The following is a 24,555-nucleotide window of genomic DNA, read 5'->3' as shown; positions in this document are numbered from 1 at the left end:
TCATAACTTAAATAGTTGAATTGGAAAGTTCAGCAGTTATGAGGTAAGAAGTGGAACAAGTATGATGGGTTCAATGGTCTCCTTGCATGCTGCATTGTTGTAGACATAAAATGGCTTTCCTTTCACAATGAAGATCTTCACACAAACGAGCCATGCTTACATTCAGTTTCAGTTATTGGTTGAAAACTTGGTCTCAAAATTCATTCAGTTATGACCTGTACTGTGTTGGAAATAAAGTTATTATTACTAGTAGATTCATTTTTATAGTAACTTAAAATTCCAGACAAGTCCACTAATTTTACCAAGTTTACTCAGAGGTGTCAAAAATAAAAATGGAAGAAAGAAAATAGTTTGATTTGATTGGCAAACAGTGCCATAATCTTATAATTTTATTTTGTTTCTGAAATTCAGCAAATTGATAAAACGGTAATAAAAGTGAAACAATTAACCCATGATCACTAAAACCATTAAACTCCCAGTTTAGACCTTTTTATATAAAAAAAGTCTAGAACAATCATTGAAGCTTTTTTTTAAAGAGCCTTCCCCTTACAAAAAAAAATTGATGCTGGCAATCCAATGTTAAAGTAACCAGTTGATAATTCGAAGATATTAATGATAAATGCAGATAACAAAGCACTTGCCTCATCTGTAAAGGCTAAGGAGATTATGACCAAAATCTGCTAGTACAAAACAAGCTAAAAATGTTTCACATAGCAGGGGTGCTGGTGTCTTAGTAAATTTGCAGAAGTGCATGAACGGCGTTACAGTTTAGGGACCCAACAGCTGGTGGTGAAGCAAAAGTGTCTCATGGAAGATCTATACTGTTGATCCAAATTTAAAGAGGAATTATTTTTTAAATGTATTTGTTGGTAAATGCACAGGACAAGTAAAACGTCTCTTAAAGGGGCGGAGTAAACACTCTAAAAATCAATGTTTTTTGCCTTCACCCGATTCCAAAGCTGCACAATATTGGGAGCAGCTGTACTGTTCCAACAGAACGCTGTGGTGCTGGACTGGGTAATGAGAGAAGTTGACGCTGCCTTACTGGGTTTTCACAGGCGGAGTCAGCGACACTATTTGTAAATCGTAGATTACGCAAACAGCTGATCAAAATAAATCTGGAGATGATTTCGTTGTTTTGAAGGTCGAGCTTGGTTTGCAGTCGTTTTAGATTAGATTTCCTCTGTTCCGTCAACAGGACAGTTTGAAAGGTAACTTACATTTTGATAGCCTTCTTGACAAGCTTGTTTTTGCTGGGAAATACCATTTTAACGTGAATTTAGAGTGTGGGTGATAGCTTTCCACCTGTAATCATTACATTTATTTCCCCTGCAAATAATCCCAAGATGTTTTGCTATTTATTTGTAACGAGGAGCTGTTCTGTTTGGGAATATAATTTTAGATGATGTTTACTTTAAAACGTCTTTATTGTTTCCTGTTTTGAGCATGTTCAGACATACCTTTAGTGTCTAAGAACATCACATAGCGTTTTGAGATGTTACGATCGATATTTCAAGTTATGTTTTCAAAGTTAAAGGTCAAAATGCGTGAAATCTTCCCAGTTGATGGCTCTGTTCTGTTCTGTGAAATCGAATCCACTACCAGTGAGATTTCTTTGGCAGCTTGATAGAAGTCAGCCAACGTCTCTCCTTTATTGTTTTTATTATATATTTCAAAAATAACCTGCGATTTCACCATTCCAAGACTGTCGCATGTTTTAATTATTGCAAAAACTAGTTTAATGCATTAAATAAAAACCGCAGGAACTGCGGATGCTGTAAATCAGGGACAAAAATAGAAGTTGCTGGAACAGCTTAGCAGGTCTGGCAGCATCTGTGAAGAAAAAAATCAGAGTTAACATTTCGGGTCCGGTTCTGAGGAAGAGTCACCGGATCCGTAACGTTAACTCTGAATTTTTCTTCCTAAATGCTGCCAGACTTGTTGAGCTTTTCCAGCAATTCCTGTTTTTGTTCTTGTTTTAATACATTAAAACCTGTTTATATTCTGCAACAGTCATCGACGTTGTTAAATGAAGTTTTAGTTTATTAAGTTGAATCAAAAATGTTTGCATGTCCTAGAACGTTTCTTTCTAAACAGTGTTGTAAAAGGAATCTCTCCGTCTAATGAGTTTATCCAATTGGAGGCTCTCTCGCAGCCAATCACATTTTACCCGTTTATCCATTCAGAACGCAGAGACTGCTGACTTCTCAACCAATCAGGTTTAGCAGTAAGTGTTTACGTACAATGCTTATTCTCGATTGGACACATGCAAGTCCAAGCTGGGCTTTAATTCACACTAAAATCTATTTCCATTATCTTGCATTCTGTATAAAACCCAACAATATTTTTCATAATTATGAATTATGTAGTTGCCTCTTTAAAGCTGCTGGTTGAAATGTTTTGTTTCATTTCTTGTTTTAGGTCACCAAAACTAGCCCTTTTGGGTAATCCTCTATTTTCTGCATCACCGTCTTAGGTGTAGTAAGTTAAAATTGATACAAAGTGATTTAAGTTAAAAGAAATAGCATTCAATAAGAATTATTATATATTCCACACTTCGATTCTAATTTGCACAGTGCAAACTTGGTAGGAAAATGTTTTATACAACTGTAGAAATAGTTGGCTTGACTCAGAATGCCAGTCTATGTACATGTATCAAGTCAGTAATTACAAACAATCCATGCATGGGATGTCTGTTTTCTTTGGACTCCCTTGGACTTGGAACTCTATTAAGAAGAAAGGCTTGACCACTCAAGTGATAGAAATTGTACAATATCAATATTCTTGTATGTCCTTTCATATTGAAGCTGTAACTGATGTGACGACTAGCACACTTTGTGATTGTGAGTACCTAGAACTATAGATTGTTTTAAATATTGCTTAACATTGTTTATTTCTGTAGTTATATTACTGTGTTTTTTTTTTAAAGTTACAATTTTCTCACTTATCAGGCTAGTACCCGACTTGTAGATCTTCCAGGAATGTTCAAATCCACCTTACAGACATATCCTCTTGTTAGTTTAAAGTAGTGAATTAAAACTTAAAGAGTTAGTCTAATAATGGTTCAGTGGATAAATGCGCTATATGGTCTAATCTTAACCAGGGCAATATTATAATTTTACAATTGGGTTTATGTTTGTGGAAAGGAAGAATCAGCCATGATTCCCCTTTCTGAACATTATCCCCTGACTGTTTTTGAAAAGTTGTACATGATTGCTGGATTGGGTTTAACTGTAATACTCACTTTTCATGATTGTGAAAATGATGGTGTTCTTTGCACCTGCTGCCCTTGTCCTTCTGGGTGATCAGAGCTGCAGGTTACTGAGGGGCTGTAGAAGAAGCCTTGCCAAGTTGCTGCAGTACTCTTTGTAGATGAAATATGCTGCAGCCACATTTCACCCATGATAGAGAACATTGACATGAAGCCTGGTGGATGAAGCATTGGCCAACTGGACTGCTTTTGTCCTGTGAATGAGCTTCTGTGTGTTCTTGCAGCTGGACCTGGTCAGCCAAATTAGCAATATTCCATCACACTCCTGACTAGTGACTTGTAATGATGGGGAAACTCTGGAGGAGGTGAGCTGCTCCCTGCAAAATACCTAGCCTCTAACTTGCTCAAATAGCTACAATATCTACCTGACTTGCCCAGTTGATTTCCTGGCAAATATTCTTCCCCAGGATGTTAAGGGACTTAGCAATAGAAATGACATTAAATATCAATGGGATATTGTTAGGCACTGATTTTATTTTTAAAGCTGTTCAGGACAGTTCGTTGTACATATTCATTTCCTTAACTTACTTCTTTCTGCCCTTTAGATGAAGACATGATTCTAGCTCCAGCAATGGTGAACATTCTGTACAACTGGTAAATCATTAGAATTCACTGGGCCATATTTAATGCTGTTAATTGATTGATGTAGATATAGTGTTCCGACACTGCACACTAGTAAGTGGGTGAGGCCCAAATGAAGTAGGTGGCGAGCATTAGGTATTCCCTGGCATTTAGGACTCTAGCAGCAGAAATCCCATCCTCTGATAACTGCTGGCCAATCAGAGGTTGGTATCTCTCCACTGCTTGTCAGCACCACTAGGAATTGTGGCTCACATGGCGAATCTCATTCACAGGATGTGGGCGTCACTGGTCTGGCCAGCATTTATTGTCCATCCCTAATTGCCCAGAGGGCAGTTCAGAGTCAACCACATTGCTGTGGGTCTGGAGTCACATGTAGGCCAGACCAGGTGAGGATGGCAGTTTCCTTCGCTAAAGGACGTTGGTGGACGAGGTTTTTCCCCAACAATTGGCAATGGATTCATGGTCATCATTAGACTCTTAATTTCAGATTTTTATTGCATTCAAATTCCATCATCTGCTGGGTCCCCAGAACATTAGCTGGGTCTCTTGATTAACAGTCCAGCGATAATACCACCAGGTCATCGCCTCCCTGTGCCTTGTGAAAGGGGGATCTTTCCAAGGAGGTCACTGACAGTGTTTACTGGGTGACCTTCAGGAACCATAGGAAAGTGATGCAAATTTGAGAGAGTCCTTGAGCTACCATTAAATCCTCATGATCTCTGTGATAATGATCTTCAAATGGCTCATTATTAAGACTCAGTCAGTCAGAGAGTGGGTTCCTGGTGTCAGCCTTTCCCCATTGCTTACACAATGGAGGCCCATTCTCCTGACAATGGGAATGGGATGCATGACCTCCATGATTATGCGGGCCTGACAAACACCTATCCTACTGCAGTGGGCCCCAGTACATCCTTGTCTGATGTGGCCCCACTTATGCAACATTGACTTGGAATCCCTCGCTACAAGGTGACGTCTGCACAAAGGCATTTGTAACTTACTGGCACAAACAAAAAGCATAACAAATTATAATCATCTGCATAAGTTAACAGAACCTCTGTATACTCAAAGCCACCCAAAACTTGACTGCCCATGTCCTAAATGACAACAAGTCCCAATAATCATTGTGAGATAGTAAGAACTGCAGATGCTGGAGTCAGAGATAACACAGTGTGGAGCGGGAGGAACACAGCAGGCCAGGCCTCTGATGCTGCCTGGCTTGCTGTGTTCCTCCAGCTTCACACTGTGTTATCCTAATCATAATTATGCTCACTGACCTATAATTGCTCCCTGTTAAACAATACCTAACATTTTTAAAAAAAAATTCTCATGTTTGATGTCAAAAGAGGTCATGACCTTGTTTCTTGCAACCTGTAATCCCTTCCAGGTCCATAACTCTCCAAGATGTCTGTGACCTTCTAATTTTGGCCTCTTGAATATTTCTGTGATTTTTGTTTTATTTAGAAAAGGTTCACCAGTAGTTTCCGTGTCTTTAGTTGCATAACACTTAAGTTCTGGAATTCCTTTCCTAAGCTCTCAATCTTTTTTTTTCCTTTTTAAGATGCTGGTGTTGTTTTCCCAGTTGAAGTATTGTTAGTCAGCCATATGCTGTGTACTAGTATTTTAAGGTCAGGGCCTGGACTCAACTAAGATAGCAGCAAGACTTACCAGAACAGATTTAATGCATTTTATTTCGATATTTTTACATTGCCCAGAGTCTGTTTCCTGTTTACTTTTATTCCCCAAAAGTGAAATTGGTCGATGAGAGAAGCCCAATGGTCTGGCTCCATCAAACAGTGGCAATACTTCTAAGTTGGGACGAAATTGGAAAACTGTATTTGGAAAACTTATTTTAAGAAGACTTGATGTGTGCAGCAACACATAGCAGGCTGGTTGAAATGAATGTTGTTTGTGGTGTAAGGAATCATCAAATTCAAGCAAAAGCCAAGAATATTGTGAGATGCATGTTCACAATCAGCTAAACACATCTAAGGAAATTATGACACGGTTGGACTTTTTAAACTCTCTGTCTGTCTGTGTGTGTGTCTCTCTCTCTCAATTCCATCATCCTCTCCATATTGTTTGCTTTCTATAGATGACTTTGCATTAAATTGAATATTTTACCTTATATTTCCTGGTTTAGTCCTACACATCTCCATTGAGAATTGAGTCTGGTTGAAAAGAGAGGTTACTGCTTTCCCTGACCACAGACAATACAGATGCCCAATGGAAGATGCACACTGGAAGTTAATTCCAGAAGTTTCAAACTGCAACTCAAAAGTGAAAACTATGGGCAGCTGTAAGCATGATGAACAGCAAGAACCATTCCCTTGCCATTGAATGAAATTCAGGCCATCACTTTCATACTTAAATCTGCATGTGAGGACAGCATTAGCATACTGCGATCAGAACTGTGCAGCCATTTTTTTAAAAAATGGGCAGTGAAATTGTACCCACATCGACACAAAACATATCTCTGCCAATGTATTTGTGAACTCCTCCCCGCCCCCAAATTTCTTCACAGAGCATTCATGTAGTACTCATATACACCATTGGAAAGATTTCATTCATGTATTGATGGCATTAGATACACATCCATCTGCTAATTGTATACTCTTTTTATTTATTTTCATGATGAGGGTGAATCCGGAAAGGCCACAGTTATTGCCATTTCTGTTTATCCTAAGGAGATGATGATTGGTCTTTTCTTTGAATGATTGTAGCCTTTATGGTGATAATATTTCCAACATTGTTTTAGCGAGGGCAAATTGCACTGCACTCCTCCTTTTCTAGTGTCTTGTAAACCCTCACTTTTCCTTACTCTACCATTTAACCATTCCACTAAAACCACAATTTCTTCTTAAACTTACCACCTCTCTTTCCTCCTTAACAAACTCCTTTAAAGTTTACATCTCTGATCAGGTCCTACTACTTCTGTACATGTGTCAAAATTTGTTAATGCTATCATGAAGCCTCTTGGAAGGTAATATTACGGAAAAGGCACTACTATAAATGCAAAGTAGGATATTGACCCAATATTTCTAATGATGACTTTCACTTAAAGCTGCTGCTGTGCAGTTGGCTTGGAGATTTAAACACACATCATTCATAATGTTCTGGTATTAAAAGGCTGCAATATTTCATTTATCAGTCACGATTGTGAATTGATTGCACGGTCCAATGCTCAATCCTAATTTATGACTTACAGTATATTTCTTTTCTAAAGTGCAAGTTGTACTTTTTATGACATAGGAATTGAGGGAACAACACTCAATATTCAAGCCCTGTTGGAAGTATATAGCTCAGATTAAGCCTTACGCATGACAAACATGCTTGGAAAACTCACCCATTTCTTCCTCGGTGAGACGGATGAAGAAGTCAATGAAGGGATGAGTGGAATGAACAACATTCTGTATGAGCATGAGGAAGATGATTGGATTATCGTGAACATCCAAGGTAAGATTTGAATATTCAGATAATACCTCCACATCTAGGGACATGAAAAATTTATAACATTTATAGATCAGATCTTGTGCATTATTTATTTGACTAGTCATAAATATCTTAATAGTAGATACTAACAAATTTTAATACGTATTAAGTCAATGAATAATAACAAGTTCTCCCCCATAGCCTACTACCCCATGTCCATGTCCTTTATGTTTCTAATTAGTATAAAATAACTTCAGTGGTGATGTTTTAGTGGGAATCTTGTAGAAACCTGTAAAATTCTAACAGGACTAGACAGGTTAGATGCAGAACGATGGAGAGGGATTCCAGAACCAGCAGTCATACTGTAAGGATAGTGGTGAGCCTGTGGAATTCACTATCATAGAAAGTGGTTGAGTCTAAAACATTGTGTTTTCAATAAAGAGGTAGATATAGCTCTTGTGGCTTAAAGGATATGGGGTGAGGTCAGGCAGGATTACTATGTGGAGCTCGATGATTAGCCATGATCATGTTGAAAGTTGGAGCAGGCTTGAGGAGTTGAATGGTCTACTTCCTGCACAAAGATTTTGGGCAAGGACTATAACTGAAGTCCAATGATATGGTTTGAAATGGAGAGGGTTGTGAAAATATATATTGCTTTGAATTCAACACAAATTTGAAGATGTTAGCTCCAAGTTCAAAATCTCAGTAATGAACATGAGTACATTATTTTAATGCATTAACTTGCCTCATTCTATGCAATTTCCAATTCTCAACTTCTTACTCAAGAAACTAGAGGGTGTTGATTTTTGACATGACAGCCAGGGCAGTTACCTGGTGACAGCAGCTTGCCACTTGCTTATCTGGGTCTTCATTCCACTCTGCCTGCACGTTCCCTTCACTCTTTCCCTCTTCAACCTTTGTCCAAACAAGTTGTCAATGACAAACCACCAATAATACCTGTTCTCTGACCACTTTAGCCCTTCAGGACTTCACTTTGGAGCTCAGGACACCTACAGCTTGCTCGCTTCTGACAGGTCGCTTTACACATGCATCACACGCAACTACACACGATGCATCTATGGCTCTTGACATCATTTCTTGGTGGTCACTCACCCTGCCTTTACTTGGATGTTGCCACCCTCTGCTGCTTGCATTGTTTTTTAGTGCATAGGAAGAGGGAGGCCGCTTGTCACATCTTAGGGCACAACTGTCAAGGGGATGGACATATTGCTGTCTGGTACTGTGCTGTGCCAAAGTCATATCTACAGAAAATCCAGTTTATGTGGCAAACACGCTGCTTGTGCTTTAACCAAATGTCTATCTCTGAAAGTCAAAGGGAACCATTCCTTAGTGGGGTCGAAAAAAAACAATGATCCATCAAGTGGTACTGTCACTGTCAGTCAAGAGATTTGTCAGATTCTTGTTCAAGGGGATGACCACTGCTTGTGCTACAGGTCAAATACAACAAAACAAAGGATTACAGATAAGCTAGTCATGGTGCTGTGGAGACATTGATTCAGGGAATGGGCCAATTTTTTCATGCAAAGTGAAGGACCGAGTATGATGACAATGGATGGAAGGGCAGATAGTGGTGATACAGGAACAGGAGAGGAGGAGATGTTAGCCAGTGAGTGAGTGGGAAGTGCAGAGGGCAGGAAAGATAAGTAGTTTGAGAGAATGAGGTGCATGAGAGCTATTGAATGGATATAATATATGCAATGATGAGAGTTTTAGTGAATGGACTCAAAATGTTAACATTGTTTCTCTGTCCACAGATGATCTCAGAGTTTTTGAGTTTCTCGAGCAGTTTTTATTTTCAGTGTAATCCGTGAGCAGTGATGAAAGGAGTGTGAAGTGGCAGAGTTAGAATGGTGGCCCTGTGGGTGTGAGGTAACAGAAAGAAGATGGTGGAACTTACCTTTGCAGTTGTTTCTGCACTGCTGTACATTGTATTTCACCTGGGACACTGCATTGATATGGGCCGTTATCTTAGTCCAGCTTAAGTGTGTCTGATGGCGAGCACTGCTTTGCTGGTCAGCAGAGCACAGCACTTCCCTTCTTTCCATCACTCATCCATTGGCATCCCCAGGTTCCTGTTGGCAAAAGGATGAGCTAAACTACCTTACTGGGCCATTTTCTTGGGGATAACGGTGCAGGACCAGGTTGAGGGCCAGTTCCTGGCTTGCAACATCTGAAGTCCCATAGAGTTGGATTTAAATATGGCACCAACAATGTGAACATCGCAATGTCCCAGCTCTGGTGTGCACTTCCACCTTTCTTACAAGATGGCATCATAGGATCTGATTGCATGATTAATTTGTTGAGGAGTGGAAGATTGTATGAGGAATCTGACTCAAAAGTGCTTTGCCAAAAAAAGGAAGAATTTAGTCCAGAGGTTTCATTCACATGACCAGGCTTTCTGGAAGAGTCACCTTGGTTAATAAGACGGCTTTCATGCATCTCATCAAAAACATTATGCATTGTAGGAGTTACCCAAGGAGGCCATTAGTCCTATCTTGGGCATACGGAATTTCAGTGGTTTTCTTTTAAACCAAATCTGGCTGTAGAGGTGCATTGTCTATGGCTCCTTTGCATAGGTTTGGCTAGAATGTCTATACAATGCAAAAGTGTTACATTTTAGGACGATGATGGGTCAACATATGTCGACTTGAACCACATTTTGAGGTTAGTGGCCATTTCAAGTCCATCAAATGTCTATTTCTTTTTAAAAGAAATGAGGCTATAATTTTCAAATTTAAAAACTTTCTTCATGCCTCCTGGGTGTGGTAGTGAATGTAAACTAGCCAGTTAGAGTAACAAGATATATTAAAATGTACTAAGCAGTACTTCTCGTGATCTAATCCACAGTAGATTGCACCTAGTTATTCACACAGCACTGTATTCCCCACTCATCCTTTGTCCATCAGCAATTCTCTCCCCCACTCAAGGAATAAACGCTTGGTGGGTATTGTTTACTCCTATGATGTCAAAGTTAGGAAAAAATTATGAAGATAGACAGAAAATATCAGGATATTTAGTTTGGTAATAGACAGGTACCACAGCCAAGGTTGATTTTTTTTTATCTTCTCCAGACAAATCACTTATGATAGGGATCACTTCTTAAGTAACAGGAGGCTTGGTCTGTCTTCTGTCCCTTTTAATAGTTCCTTAAGTCCCAATGAAGTTGAATTCTAAAGTCTCATTTTTGCTTTGAAATTCCTCCTGACCGTGATCAGGCAGGCATCTTCGGCTGCTATTTCTAAATGTTGATATTTCATCTACACTCATTCATGTCATCATTATGTGTTCTGTAACTGTAGTGGTTCCTGCAGCCAGTAGAAGCTCCTTCCCTCTGCAAGCCTCTCCAGTCTTTTGCTTCCATGTTTTCAACATTTCTTTGAAATCTTTTTATCTTTTAACTACTTTTTATTCTCCTCCAAGAGTCTTTTTTTTCATCTACATGGTCATCATTTGCTTTTTTTAAATTTTTGGTCCTTAATGAAACATTTGAGAATTTGTTCTTCCAGTAGTGCAATAGGAATGCATGTGTCGCATTCTTACTGGTAGTGACTGAGATCAACTAACTTGGCAAAGATTGAGAAACTCAATCTGAAACCATATTGGTGTGTGTGACTCTAATGATTTTACCAGAAGAACCAGTGGAAGAACATAGAAGATGCTTTATTTTTGGGACTTGCATAATTGCTTTATATAAGTGTTTTATGTGATTGGTACGATAACCCATTGACCTTGCAGAAATTTGGGCTTTTGTTCTCTATTTTAGTAGGAAGCCAAGTTGGAACTAAACAATCTCTGAAGATGATGAGCAGAATCAGTGGACAATAAAGAGCACAAAGAGTCTTCCTTCCATTATTTGGATTTAACTATTGTAGCTATCTTGTTTTCTTTCAATACAGTTGAATATCCTGTGGCAAGATTGGAAGTCAGTCCTCTGGAAGACCAACTGATTGAACACCCAAGGAGTAATAACCGTGGCAGTGACGAAGCCACTGCATTGACAGAGAAGTTAGAAGGTCTCAGGTTAGTAATAGGAAATTAGAAAGCACTAAGTTAAATGTTTCGATTCAAAAATTAACCATAATCAGGTTCTAAAAAATCATCTTTCTAAAGACATTTGATTTGGCTTACAAAAGAGCTTCAAACTCTTTTACTGAAGGTATAAAATTATTAATTTACTACTTTATCTTCTTACAAGTGGATCCATCCACAACTTGCCAAATGACAGATTTTTGAAGCAAGGTGATCGGGCTCCTCTCAACTAGCCTCGCTTGAGCCTGGAAGGAATGAAAAAAGATTCAAAATGACGCTATAGTAATTCAAAATGGATCACTATATTGGTCAGGAAGGCAATTTGACACAACTTAATATTACAGAAAAAAAGTATAGCTGAGAAATGAGATACACTGGCAAAGCTTTTCATTTTACACTAACCAAGGAGATGAAGAATACCAAAATTCAAAGACAACAAAAAAATTAGACTGCATTAGAAAGGGATGCTAATACTCAGAGTTCTGATTCTGCTTGTTTGACATATTGCTATTGACAATGCAGCATGGAACTCTTGTCTCCAGGTATATATGCTGTACATCGCAATGACTGGTAGATCATATCAAACAGCATGGTGTTGGCAATAGGTTGAGTACTGTCATTGCTCAACATGCCTATGCTTACAAAATTCAAACATAATTTCTAACATTAAATGTAACTCTGCAATTTAACAGCATTTGCTGAACAACCTTGAGAGCTCAGAGAATTACATTAACAATCGATGTAAGATAATCAGATGAACCCATAATGTGGCTCACGAACTTCCTAGAAGCTATATATATATTCATATGCAGGGACCAGTCCTCTCAAGGAGAAGGAACATGTCCAAGCATTGCATCCTTCTACAATTTAGCATAAGCATTATGAACAATAGTTTCCCATTGCACGCTCAGTGGCAACACTTCAACATGTCGGAGTAGACTTGCCAATCAATCAGCATCCTTCTTATGCAGAGTACATTATTGCTCCCTTTGAACTTTGGTATTCTTGCATCTGCTCTGATCATTGCAAGGCAAAACTTTGATAGTATGTCCATTTTTTCAACAATATTTGAGTTCTGCACAATTAAAGGATGAATATATACCTGTCTCCCCACTGCAATATCAACTGTTTATTAAACAATTCCAGAATTCTGGCCTCCAGGACATTGCCCAGAAACCTATTCCATATATTGATCACTCTCTTTGCTCAATAAATAGCTGGTATGAAATCTGTATTTAACATGTTTGCTTTAAACTTGTATTAAAACAGCAATTTTAAAGGAATATGTTCACCAAGGTATTTGAATAATTGTTCAGTCGTACAGAATTTGCTGAAAACATGACAATCAAAGTTGAAGGTTTTCACCCAGAATCATAGGATCCCTACAGTATGGAAGCAGGCCATTCAGCCTATTTGAGGCCACATCGACCCTCCGAAGAGCATCACCCAGATCCATCCCCCTAACCTATCCCTGTAACCCTGCATTTCCCACGGCCAATCCACCAAGCCTGCACATTCCCCAGACACTGTGGGCAATTTACCATTGCCAATCCATCTACCTGCACATTTTTTGGACTGTGGGAGGAAACCAGAGCACCCAGAGGAAACCCACGCAGACACGGGGAGAATGTACAACCTCCAGAAAGTGGAATTGAACCCAGGTCCCTGGTGCTATGAGGCAGCAGAGTCAACCATTGTGCTCCCGTGCCAGCCTTGCACGCATCAGAGCTAAGACACAAGAAACAGGCTTGATAAAAGGTACACGATTTAACACAACTTGAGAAGTGGGCGGGGGTGGGGTGGGGGGAGGGGGGGATGGGGGCAGGATCCTGATTGACGTGACTGGATCACCAATCCCGAAGTGATGCAAAAAGAACAGTTAATTGTTGATCTTAATTCTCAGACAGGACAGGTCGATTCTGATCAGTCAAGGTTTTGCCATGGGGATGCAACAGAGATTTTCTATCCCCATGTCCCATTTTTTTTTTTATGAAGCAGGGTCCTTTGGATTTATGAATGTAGCTTCTAGCATGGGCAAATAGGGAAGGCAGTGGCCTGGTGGCATCATTCCTGGACTGTTAATCCAGAGAACCAGGATATGTTCTGGGGACCTTGGTTTGAATCCCACCCCGGCTGATGATAGAATTTGAATTCAATAAATATCTGGAATTAAGAGTCTAATGATGACAGTGAATCCATTGTCAATTGTCGGGAAAAACCCATCTGGTTCACTGGTGTCCTTTCGGGAAGGAAACTGCCATTCTTACCTGGTGTGGCCTGCATGTGACTCCAGGCCCACAGCAATGTAGTTGACTCTTAACTGCCCTCTGGGTAATTAGGGATGGGCAATAAATGCTGGCCTAGCCAGCGACGCCCTCATTCTGTGTATGCATAAAGGAAATGCATTACACATAGTGTTCAGGAATGTGTAGATTAGGTGGGTCATAGGGGGTTGGGTCTGGTGGGATGCTCTGAGGGTCAGTGTGGACTTGTTGGGCCAAAGGGCCTGTTTCCACACTAGGGATTCTATGATCTATGATTACGAGCCCGATTGATAATCCTAAACTGGTTTTTGGTGTGACTCTTAGCATAGTCTGGCTTATTCAATAAATGATTTCCAATAACAGAATGTCATCCAATGGTGGATAGACTTCTGAATAGAATGTACAGCATAGGCTTATGATTGCATAGCATCATGATATTTGATATTCATTCAGCTTTACTTAATATTGTATGCAAAAGTTTATATGACATCTTTTGTGCACAGTATTTGACTTTCTTTAGCCTCATGAATTTTTCAGCAAATAAGCATTTCATACTGACATATTATGGAGCTTTATAGGATGCATGGCATTATCATTGTTCAGACTTTGTCACTTGTTGCCATTAGTATTTATAATCTGTTATTACAAAGACATGAATAATTGTGACTAGCAGCATGATCTTGCTGCAGGCAGTTCACAAAAACTGAAAGTTAATGAAAAAAAAACTCAGCTACTGGCAATAGCCTGAAATACATTGCTCTGGGTGACAAAAGTGACATCTGTTATCTAGCGTTATTATATCTTTGACCTTGTTTTTCTGCTTTAAGCCTTATGATTGCAAATGTCAGAAACCATACTGTTTCCTATCATTCGCCCCAAGCATGTGTTTTAAGAAACCATCAGTATAAAAACTTATTTTTTCTGTAATGTTAATTGAGAATGCCTAAATTTTGTTCCTGGAATTTAATAACTATTGATCACTCTCCACCATTTACACCATTGCTAAAATGTGAGGAAAGATGAGTGAAAGATTGTGTCTTGGTCTGCCCATCTCAAATAAAATTATCCTCATATTTAAAAATGGTTGACTGTTAACTAAAATACAAATTATGCCATGAGGTCCTGACCCTTCAAGTTCGAACTCTGCAAGCCTGGTTCAAAGAGTAAGTACATGAATTGTTATAGTCAGGAAAGTTGAAGAGTAACTTTTTTTTTCAATTGAATGACCATGTTGGTAAGGTAGAGGGCAACAGCTTCAATGAAACCCCAGCAAGTAGTCAGTTTTGTCTGATGATTAGAGGGAAGAAGGCTAACAGAGGGGAAAGAAAAGAAAACCAGAAATTGGAGTTTCCATCTGGAGAAGTTGTGGCTAAGTTTTTTTGGTTTTCCGGCTCACAACCCCATGCATTTCCATATTGCACCTTCTGGCTTAATATTATGGGAAGTGTCCAATTAGTAGGCTGTCTTCACAGTTGTAAAACCAAGACCCTCAGCAGTCCAGTTGCAGCTCCACATTCAACGTTGCTGACTACACGCCAACTCAACAGCTTATCATCAACCTGAGAGAAATTGTCAGATCTGAATTCTTATGAACCTGAAGAACAGCCAGGCACCTGTAACCAGGCACAATAAAAAGAAACATCAAAATTGGAGATGAGATACCAGCAGACCTACTGAAACATAACAGGAACACCATTAAACCAGAGCTCAGGGACCTGAGATCTGCATTGCGGAAGCCATCCTAGATGACTGGAATTGAGGAATAATCGTCAAGCTACCAAACAGTGGGAACGTCAGCAATTGCAGCAAATGAAAGGGGACAACATTGCTTCCAATACCTGGCAAAATCTTCAGCACACAGCACTCCTCATTAGATTGAAAATGAATAGTACTTTCACAAAGAACAGGCTGGTTTCAGAGGTAGCAGGGTATGCTGAGGATATCCTTTTATGCTCAAATCCAAAATTATCGGAAGCCACATGTTGCCGACTTCATGGATTGTTAAGGAGGCTATTGATAGCACTATCAGCAGTCACTTTGTTATAGTACAAGATAGTACAGCATCCCAGAGCAATATATTAATATCATCAAAGTTGTACGTTGCAAATCCAGCTGGTGTGTCAAGACCAGCAATGTGCATCATGGGCTCCTTCAACGTCACCACTGGAATATAGCAAGGCCGCATACTTACCCCATTCATTTTCTGTTAGTTGCTGATTTCCTCATGAGGAAAGTGACCATGATGGATTCAGACTTTGGCATCCCATGACAGCCACACGGATTGACAGACGTGGATTTAGAAGATGACATTGTCTTGCTGGCCTAAGATCCTTATGCTCTAAGAAGTGTCCACAAGTCACAGGGGAGGCATTAGCCTCATGGTATTTTTGTTAGATTATCAGACCCATGTAATATTCTGGGGACCCGGTTTCAAATCTCACCATGGCAGATGGTGAAGTTTGAATTCCAAAAAGAAAATCTGAATTGAGAGTCTAATGATGATCATGAAATCCTTGTTGATTGTTGGGAAAAGACCCATCTGCTCTTCTGAAGGTTGCATTATTGGAGTTTGCATATTTTGGCCCTGCACCACATACTTGCATCTCCTGTAAGGGGACAAGCTGCAGACACTGTGGCAGTCTTGTTCACTTCTGGAGGATTGTCATCATGCTATGACAATGTTGATAACTTGGTCCACCAATTCCCTTTAATAGGCAATTCTCTGGTTTCCTGTATGTGTATCCAGCCTGCTTTTGGGAAAAGTAACTGAAAATGGAACTATTTTATTTTTGTTAGCCTATTGCTTTATTTAAAACCTGAAGTTTTTCCAGCCAGTTTCCCTCAAAATGGCTGAGAAAATTCCATACCTTTCTTCCCCTTTTAGATAAATTTCCATTATTGTTAATATTGTTTAACTTAACAATCATTCAAACTTATAAATTAGGAACAGGAGAAAGCCACTTAGCCCCTTGAGCTGACTTCATCATTCAATAAAATCATGGCTGATCTGATTACTTCGCTTTGCCACCTATGCCTAATAACCTTTCACACCCTGGCTTATCACACATCTATATACTTCAGCCTTTAAAAATATTCAAAAACTCTGCTTCTTCTACCTTCTTGAGGACAAGAATTTCAAAAATGACATTGCACTGAGGAAGAATTTTCTCCTCATTCCTGTCTTAAATCAGCAACTCCTTGTTTTTAAATGGTGATCTCAAGTTGTAGAATTTTCCACAAGAGGAAACGTCCTTTAAACATGCAACCTTAAAACATCCATTAGCCCTGAGGATCTTGTGTTTTAATCAAGTATTTCTTTTTTTTTCAAAAGATCTATAACTAGCACTGCATATATAATGGTAAAAGTAATTATCAGTCTCCATTTGAAGCTAATGTGCCTTGCATGCTTTTTATACACTGCTGAACTGGTAACCAGGAGCTTGCCTTCAAATTGAAGACATATATATAAGTTGGGTCACCTGTGTATGATATTTTTAGGAACTGCCCACTACTGTTAATAAGGAAACAGAGTTCCGGGCCACTGTTACAAGGAGAATGTGTTGACCTTCATAGACCCAATTTTACAGGCCAGTGTAGGTTGGGATTTCTTTTGGCAAAATGGATTTAAAAAAATAAACTTCATAATGCAGCTGGGAAGTTGGAAACAAAAACAGAACTTGCTGGTAAAGCTTAGCAGGTCTGACAGCATCTGTAAAGAGAAATCAGAGTTAACGTTTTGGGTCCGGTGACCCTTCCTCAGAACCGATGGTAGCTAGGAAAATCTTGGTTTATATGCAGAAGTTAGGTGGATGGAGGGCGTAAGGAGTAGACAATAGGTGGGGATAGAGCCCAAAGAGAGAGAAGAACAGTTGGACAGACCAACAGGTGGATAATGATCTGGCTGGGAGACTGAATAACTACTAATGGGAACTGTTAGTGGCTAACAATGGGTTGTGTGTAATAGCAGACTGTGATAGTCAGGCCTGGTGTGGGGTGGGGACAGGGTGGCTAGGGGCTAGGACGTGGGAGAGCTCAAGCCCTAAAGTTATTGAACTTGATATTGAGTCCAGAGGGCTGCAGGGTCCCCAAGTAGAAAATGAGGTGTTGTTCTTCCAGCTTATACTGATCTTCACTGGAGCACTGCAGCAAGCCAGAGACAGAGATCCAGGGAACTGGGAGATGTGTTAAAGTGGCAGGTAGCTCGAAGCTCAGGGTCGTTTTTGCGGGCAGAATGTAGATGTCCTGCGAAGCGGTCACCCAGTCTACACTTCATTTCCCCAATGTAGAGGAGTCCACATTGTTAGCAGCGGATGCAGTAGACTAGATTGTGGGAAGTGCAGGTGAAGTGCTGCTTCACCTGGAAGGTATGTTTGGACCCTTGGACACTGAGGAGGGAGGAGGTAAATGGGCAGGTGTTGCACCTTCAGCGGTTGCAGGGGAAGGTTCCGTGGGGCTGTGGGAGTTGTTGTGAGCAAGGGAAGAGTGGACCAGGGTGTCCCAGAAGGATTTGTCCCTGCAGAAGGCGAACAAGGGAGGGGAGAGGAATATGTGTCCGTTGGTGGGATCTCACGGGAGGTGGCAGAAATGGTGGCTAATGATCCTCTGGATGTGGATGCTGGTGGGATGGTAGGTAAAGACAAGGGGGACCCTATTACTGTTGCGGGAGGGAAGAGAGGGGGTGAGGGCCGAAATGCGGATGATGGGCCGGACCTGGTTGAGGGTCCTGTCAACAATGGTGCTGGGGAGTCCTTGGTCGAAGAAGAAGGTGGACATTTTGGAGGTTCCCTTGTTGAAGTTGGCATCATCGGAACATATGTGGTGGAGATAGAGGAATTGGGAGAATAGAATAGAGTTTTTACAGGAAGAAGGATGTGAGGATGTGTAGTCCAGGTAACTGTGAGAGTAGGTGGGTTTATTGTGGCTAGCCTAACCCTGGAAATGGAAACCGAGATGTCAAGGAAGAGAAAGAAGGAGTCAGAGATGGATCAGATGAACGTGTGAGTGGGATGGAACTTGGAAGCAAAATCGATGGGAAGTTTGGTCAGTAATAAATAAATACTACTCCACTAACATTAGACATAAAAGACATAATTCAAATTGCAGATAAATATGATGTGTTGTAACCATGATGGGAGAAATGCACTGATAGTTATGCCCCACTACTTCATACATCATACATTGAACAGAAATGTTTCAATTTAATCACCAACATGGCCAATTGTCTCCCTTTCAGACTGCTATTCAGAATTAAAGAACCTCTCAACAAACTTCTTCAAAAATCTCAAAATATATTTATCATTACACAAAACTTGTCAACTGGTTTTGCTACTTTTTAAAAGAATGTGTAAGTTACAATTTAAAATTAGGACTATAGCTCCTTTACATTCCAAATACACACAGGCACGCAACAACAATGGAGAAAAGAAACACCCTTATTGACCAATGGTTTGTAAAGCAAAAGAATAGTTGATGAATTCTCATGGCCCACTAACTTTGTATTGGACGAAATCAATTTTCTGACAGCCATGTAACGAAAGAAGATCTTTTAAACAAAATTTAGGTTAACTGAAAATCAAACTGGATCTCAGGTTTTGGATATTGGTCACACTGCATTTGCAAGGTAGTCCAAATACAATGGTGCTGGCATTATTTGGTTCCTAAATTTCAACCTTACTGCTCCTTCCTGCCGCTTCTCTTTTTGTTCTTTTGGGCTTCTCAAGTGCTTGAAGCAGAAGTCAAATCTAGCTGCTAGGCAACGATCAGCTTAGAGGACCCCTTGTCTCTTTCAAAGACAATTATTCAGCAATTGGAAGCAGTAAGATCTTTTTTTATTTCAGAAAGTATCCGATGTTTGATATTTCCTTCCTTTTTTCACATAGTCCATGTATGCATTCCCTAACATGTTTGTCAGGTGGAAAGTTTATAGGGGGTTAAAAGAAAAAGAAAGTCAGTGCAAAGCTGGATAGATTTATGCAAGATCACTTCCAAGGAACAGTCATATTGGACGTGAAGCATTAATTCTGCTGGTCTCTCCACAAATTCTGCCAGACCTACTGAACTTCTTCAGAATTTTCTGTTTTTGTATTGAGTTTCCAGTATCTGCAGTAATTTACTTCCAATGATATTTTTGTTCTTGTTTTGCCAAGGACAATACAATGCCATGATAGGTGCAAAGCCTCGGGGTCATTGAATGGTAGGGAGCCGAATAACCCACTGCTGTTATGAACATCAAAATAATTGGAACAGCTTTTAAATTGCCCCTTTGAAAGAGCACCATTGAGAACATTAAAAAAATGGACAGTGTGAGTACATCGAAAGGAATTAAAACATTTAAGATAACTTTCTCATGAAATGTGAAATACCCTCAATTTCACGTTTTTTTTTCCACATGATATTTGCATTGTAAGCAAACAGTGTGTCTGGCTGGAGAAGGTTCTCTGAAAGAGAAAACAAATGCAATCTTTAAATTTATTCAAATATTTTATCATATAATACATTGTCTACTACATTATAAACTGTTTCCTTCTGTCATTTGAAAGTCCTGAGCTGCTTCCATTCCATCATTAACTTTACATAAATTCTGCAAACTTTATATGGCTCAATTGTACTAAGATCAAACTAGCTTTAGGAGTCCAAGTAACTCACCTATATGCTGCTCTTCTAGGGGTGTTAAAATAGGTTCACTCTAACTTGTCTCATAATTGTCAGAATTTATACTCTGAACCCTGTTCAGTTAAATGTCTCTCCACTTTCTTTAGGGCTGTTCCAGTTGCTCATTATATCCCTCGAAGAATGTCCATTTTGTTTAGAGATTGTGGTATGGTTCACACCAATCAGATGCGCATCGTGCAGCGTGCCAAATCATATGCTGAACGAAGAAAGCTAAGCCGGAATCAACTTTTGAGGCAAAATCGAGCAAGGAAACAACATTCTACAAAAGAGAACAGTGCCAGATATTTCAAACAACCTCGACAACGCATTTCCAGATATTCATGGCAGTAAGGACCCTTTCTGCATGGTTTTGATTGGAAATTTTAAACGGTATCATTTCTGCAGGGGATCCCACACTTCAGCTTTAGGACATCTGGAGAATCCTTACAGGAGTTTTACTCCAAAGTGTTTATGCCTCATGTGTTGTGTGCTTGTTTTCCTGTGCCCCTCCCCCACCCGCAAATGCCCTTTAGAATAGTTGCTTTCTGGAGATAGATGTAATATTTTGATGGTTCTCTGTCTCTGTGAAATTGCAAAGAGAATTCTGAGGCTTTCACTCCTGAGGAGGGTATGCAATTTCCAGAAATTGCCCAGGTGCCTGCACCAGCCTTTAGCAAAATGTGCCCATAATGGCTCGATTTTCATTCTTCGGTGGTGGGGGTGAGAAGAGTGGTGTTATGGGTGCAGGCTGGTGTCAGGCCTATTGGATGAAGATCAGAGGTAGCCATGGGGTCTGCTGAGTGCTAAAGCAGGTCTGTCTGAGTTCTCTGGAACTTTGTGCCAGCTGTTTTGTTAAATATTAGACCCTTGCAAGCCCTTTCCACTCACAGTCTGACCCACTTTCCATTCCCCATCACATGCCTCCCATCCACCTCCCTTTGGCCTCCATGCCAACTGTCAAAGTATTCTCTTTTGGGCAGACCTCAGGACCTATGCTGAAATGAGGTAAAGTTCTAAATAATTATTACAGACATCACTATTTTTACAACAATCATGAATTCATTCAGTATACCAAAATTCTCTCTGTAACCCGACGCCACACACAGCTAATCGTTTCATGACTATTTTTGAGCAGTGAATTTACAGCCCCTCCACTGTGATGTTGTGGAATGCACCACGTATGTGTTAATGCTATAATGATAGCACTTAGGGTTTTGTCAAAAAACAGCTATTGAAATTGCTGGCATGGATTTGTTTCATCCTTCAGACATAGGCAGGCTTTTATTTCCCAATTTATAAAGAACAGATTAGTAATGGTTCCACAGGTCTTATGCACCCTTCAAGAGCATTTTTGTCTACTCTAAATACTCAAAACATACTGCAGGATAAGGTCCTTGCTTCTTTGGTCTATAAATGTCTCTGCTTCATTTGAGTTTTTCTCATGTGATCTATGCTAGTCCCCTTTCCCCAGTTGGTAAAATTAGATCTATTGAAAATCAGGGTAGGACTTCTGGATCCAGGTCACTCTACCCATTTTTAATGATCCCCACACTGTCCATGACTCTGTAGAATCTAATGACTAATGCACAGGGTGGTCCTGAATGAGCAAACAGGAGAAAGCTTCCCTGCATTTTGTTCTTCAGGTTGCATAGTTTTATGTGATTAGACTCTAGCAGTACTTCTGGTGACTGAGATATTGCCAAGTCTTGTTTTGGGAAGTCTATTACATTTTGTGGAGAGAAAAATAAATGTTTCAATTATGATTTTGTAATAACTGGATTTTTTAATTAAAGCAGAGTATTTCTGCATGTGTTTTAAACCTGACAGTATTCATTTAAAGTCACATTGTCCTATAACTCACTTTCATTATAACAATGACACCAGGAAAATAACTCTGGCACTAACAAAAATATAGAACAGATATTTTAACCTCATGTTGACAGTTGTTTGATTGTTTCCTGATAATGGGACTCATGCTAGTTGGTTTGAAAGGAGAATGATTGCATAATTTCTGATGTCAATCCTTCCTGACAAAGAACTTGATATATTCTACTTGGTACACTTGTCTTTTAGCAGGTAATCACCATTTATTCCTTTTTTTATCTTAAAATGCAATCAATAGTGTAGGTCCGATGCCTATAACAGTAAATCTACATGATTATTGTTAATATAGCTATGACCACTCATCCCAAACAGCCAACAACCTCTGTGCCACATTAATTCCACATTAGATTTTCTAGCTGAGCGATTTGGCTTCAAAGGCTAAATGATAATAGTTTTTCTATTAAATGGTTACAAATTGTTGTAGATAGAAAATATTGTGAAATGTGCAACTGATATTGTGATAGCACTTTATGAACTCTAATAAGATGAGAACCAGGACAAAGCTTAAGGATTCTATTGATTATGCATTTAAAATAATTTGCTGTATTCACATTCATACAAAGAACCCTCAACCTATCTTGTTAAATTGATTTATACAAAGTCCCCTTTATGATTTTAGTGCAGAATATGTTGTGCCATTTCTCAAGTTTGTTTTGTGTGAAATCTGTCAGTGATCTAAGTACTGTAAAAGAACTGATGAATTGTTAATAGTATTCATACCTGGTAGTTCTGATGAGATTTCCTCCTGAAATATTAACTCGTTCACTCTCCAAGAGATGCTGTATGTTTCCAGTACTTTGTCTTTTATTTGGCTTTAAAAGGTAGTCAGTTAGCAGTATCAAAATGAGATTTCTTCTGGTTACTATATATTAGTAACTTTGCAATAGTGGGAACGTTTTCTATGTCTGCAATTTCCGGCAAAATTCTAAAAGCATTCTTGTGGAATGTGCATGTATGACCAAAAGAAATCTTCTTTCGTTACCATTTTTATCAAAACAAAATGACAAAAGGATGCTTCACTGTTTTACGTTGGAACACTTCTCTTAAATATACTGACTTACCATCGTGTTTTATTAGCTTTTCTGGTATAAGAAAAATGTGTTAAGCGAGCAAGTGAATAACCTATGTAATTGCATATATAATAGACATATGAGGCAGAATTTAGTTGGCTCAATTGGAGTTATATCCACTGATCAGAATGCTGACTGGGAACCCTTTATCAGTTCCATGGTGGAGATCTGATTAATGTTGAGTGCCCTTTGAACACAAGTGCTACCATTAAGCATTGAAGACCCAGGTGGCTGAATCCCCCGCCCCACCCCCGCTGCTGAGAGCCACTGGGCTCATTGCTGTCAATGCCACTGGGAGCAGTGGCAGCTTTTGGCACTAAACCCATTCGATGGCAAGGGTCCTTGAGGAACCTTAGGATGGTCAGGGCAAGGTCAAGAAAGTGACTTTCAACTTCTCACCCATCTCCTGCAAACATTCTGGATCCCTCAGTAAGACACTGAGTGCTTGATAACAAAGAGGCCTCTGCAAAATGGGAAAAGTTTGTTGAGCGGCTTTAGGAGGCATAAGAAAATCGTACAGATCTGTTTAATCCAAACCATCACTAAATTGATGTGGTGTCGGGAACAATCGGTGTCAACAGACCCATTAAAAGCTTAATTAACATTCTGCCAATGGCCAGGAATTTCACAGTAGCCCTTTCCAGTCCCTGCCTTTACTGGGGTGGTTTGACAGTACCAAATCCTGACAGGGCAATTCCTTCCATTGCTTTGTTCTTTAAAATTCACTCAATGACTACATTTCAGTGTTTTAAAATTACTTTACTTCTCCAGTTAAAAAGATTAAAAACAATACTGTAATACTCAATGATTTATTACAGTCGCATAAGTTGTAGATATGATGTTTCTTAAAACAGGTGACTGGAGTAATTTATTTTTTTCTTTAGAAGGTAATACCTGATGTACTAATACAAGGAGTCAAAATGTTATAGCTCAAATGCAGGAAATATCAAGGGATTATCAATTAAAATTGGCTTGACAAGTTTAGCCGCAACATTCAGAAGTGTTGATACAACAGTCATGATGATGCTTAAAGTACATCCTTCAATATTTATGTATTGCATAAACCTGCTCTTTTTTTCAGATTTAGTGGTATAATAAACTTTGTGAAATATCCACAAATATGTATGTTTTTATTTAGACAGTTTCATCTGAAATAGATCCTCATGCTTAATACTGTAAGTCCTATAACTTTCTAGCTCCCTGTACACAGGAGAGGGCCTTCTTATGTTGAGATGCTGCTGGGAATTTCTTTAAGGTCAATTGTGATAATGTGCAGAACAGATATTGAAGTGTGCAATTTGTAATATACATGTTGAAATTTGTATAAAGCTTCTGTAACTCATCAGAGCGAGCT

At 39.4% G+C, this 24,555-nt stretch overlaps 1 protein-coding gene across 2 annotated transcripts; it reads left to right on the top strand.

The window, feature by feature from the left end:
* The first annotated feature begins 964 nt into the window (after positions 1-964).
* On the top strand, positions 965-22,010 carry si:ch211-260e23.9 (uncharacterized protein LOC555795 homolog). 2 transcript variants are annotated; one of them, XM_048606136.1, is made up of 4 exons: positions 965-1,211; positions 7,103-7,306; positions 11,200-11,323; positions 20,355-22,010. In XM_048606136.1, the coding sequence occupies exons 2-4, from the start codon at positions 7,171-7,173 to the stop codon at positions 20,596-20,598; spliced, it is 504 nt and encodes a 167-aa protein (XP_048462093.1). In that variant the 5' UTR covers positions 965-1,211; positions 7,103-7,170; the 3' UTR covers positions 20,599-22,010. The 2 variants fall into 2 exon arrangements, with proteins under 2 accessions (XP_048462093.1, XP_048462094.1); XM_048606137.1 differs by having other exon boundaries at positions 1,131-1,211; positions 7,077-7,306.
* Positions 22,011-24,555: the final 2,545 nt, after the last annotated feature.

The sequence above is a fragment of the Rhincodon typus genome, chromosome 15, assembly GCF_021869965.1.
Source record: "Rhincodon typus isolate 14 chromosome 15, sRhiTyp1.1, whole genome shotgun sequence".
Taxonomy (NCBI): Eukaryota; Metazoa; Chordata; class Chondrichthyes; order Orectolobiformes; family Rhincodontidae; genus Rhincodon; species Rhincodon typus.
Note: the sequence above shows the minus strand (reverse complement) of the source record. Positions and strands in the feature narration are given on the sequence as shown.

Bases quoted from the DNA above. Each gene is read 5' to 3' on its own strand.
- si:ch211-260e23.9 (XM_048606136.1), top strand. From the start codon at position 7,171: ATGACAAACATGCTTGGAAAACTCACCCATTTCTTCCTCGGTGAGACG. The intron at 7,307-11,199 runs GTAAGATTTGAA...CTTTCAATACAG, and splicing joins GATTATCGTGAACATCCAAG to TTGAATATCCTGTGGCAAGA. The intron at 11,324-20,354 runs GTTAGTAATAGG...CACTTTCTTTAG, and splicing joins GAGAAGTTAGAAGGTCTCAG to GGCTGTTCCAGTTGCTCATT.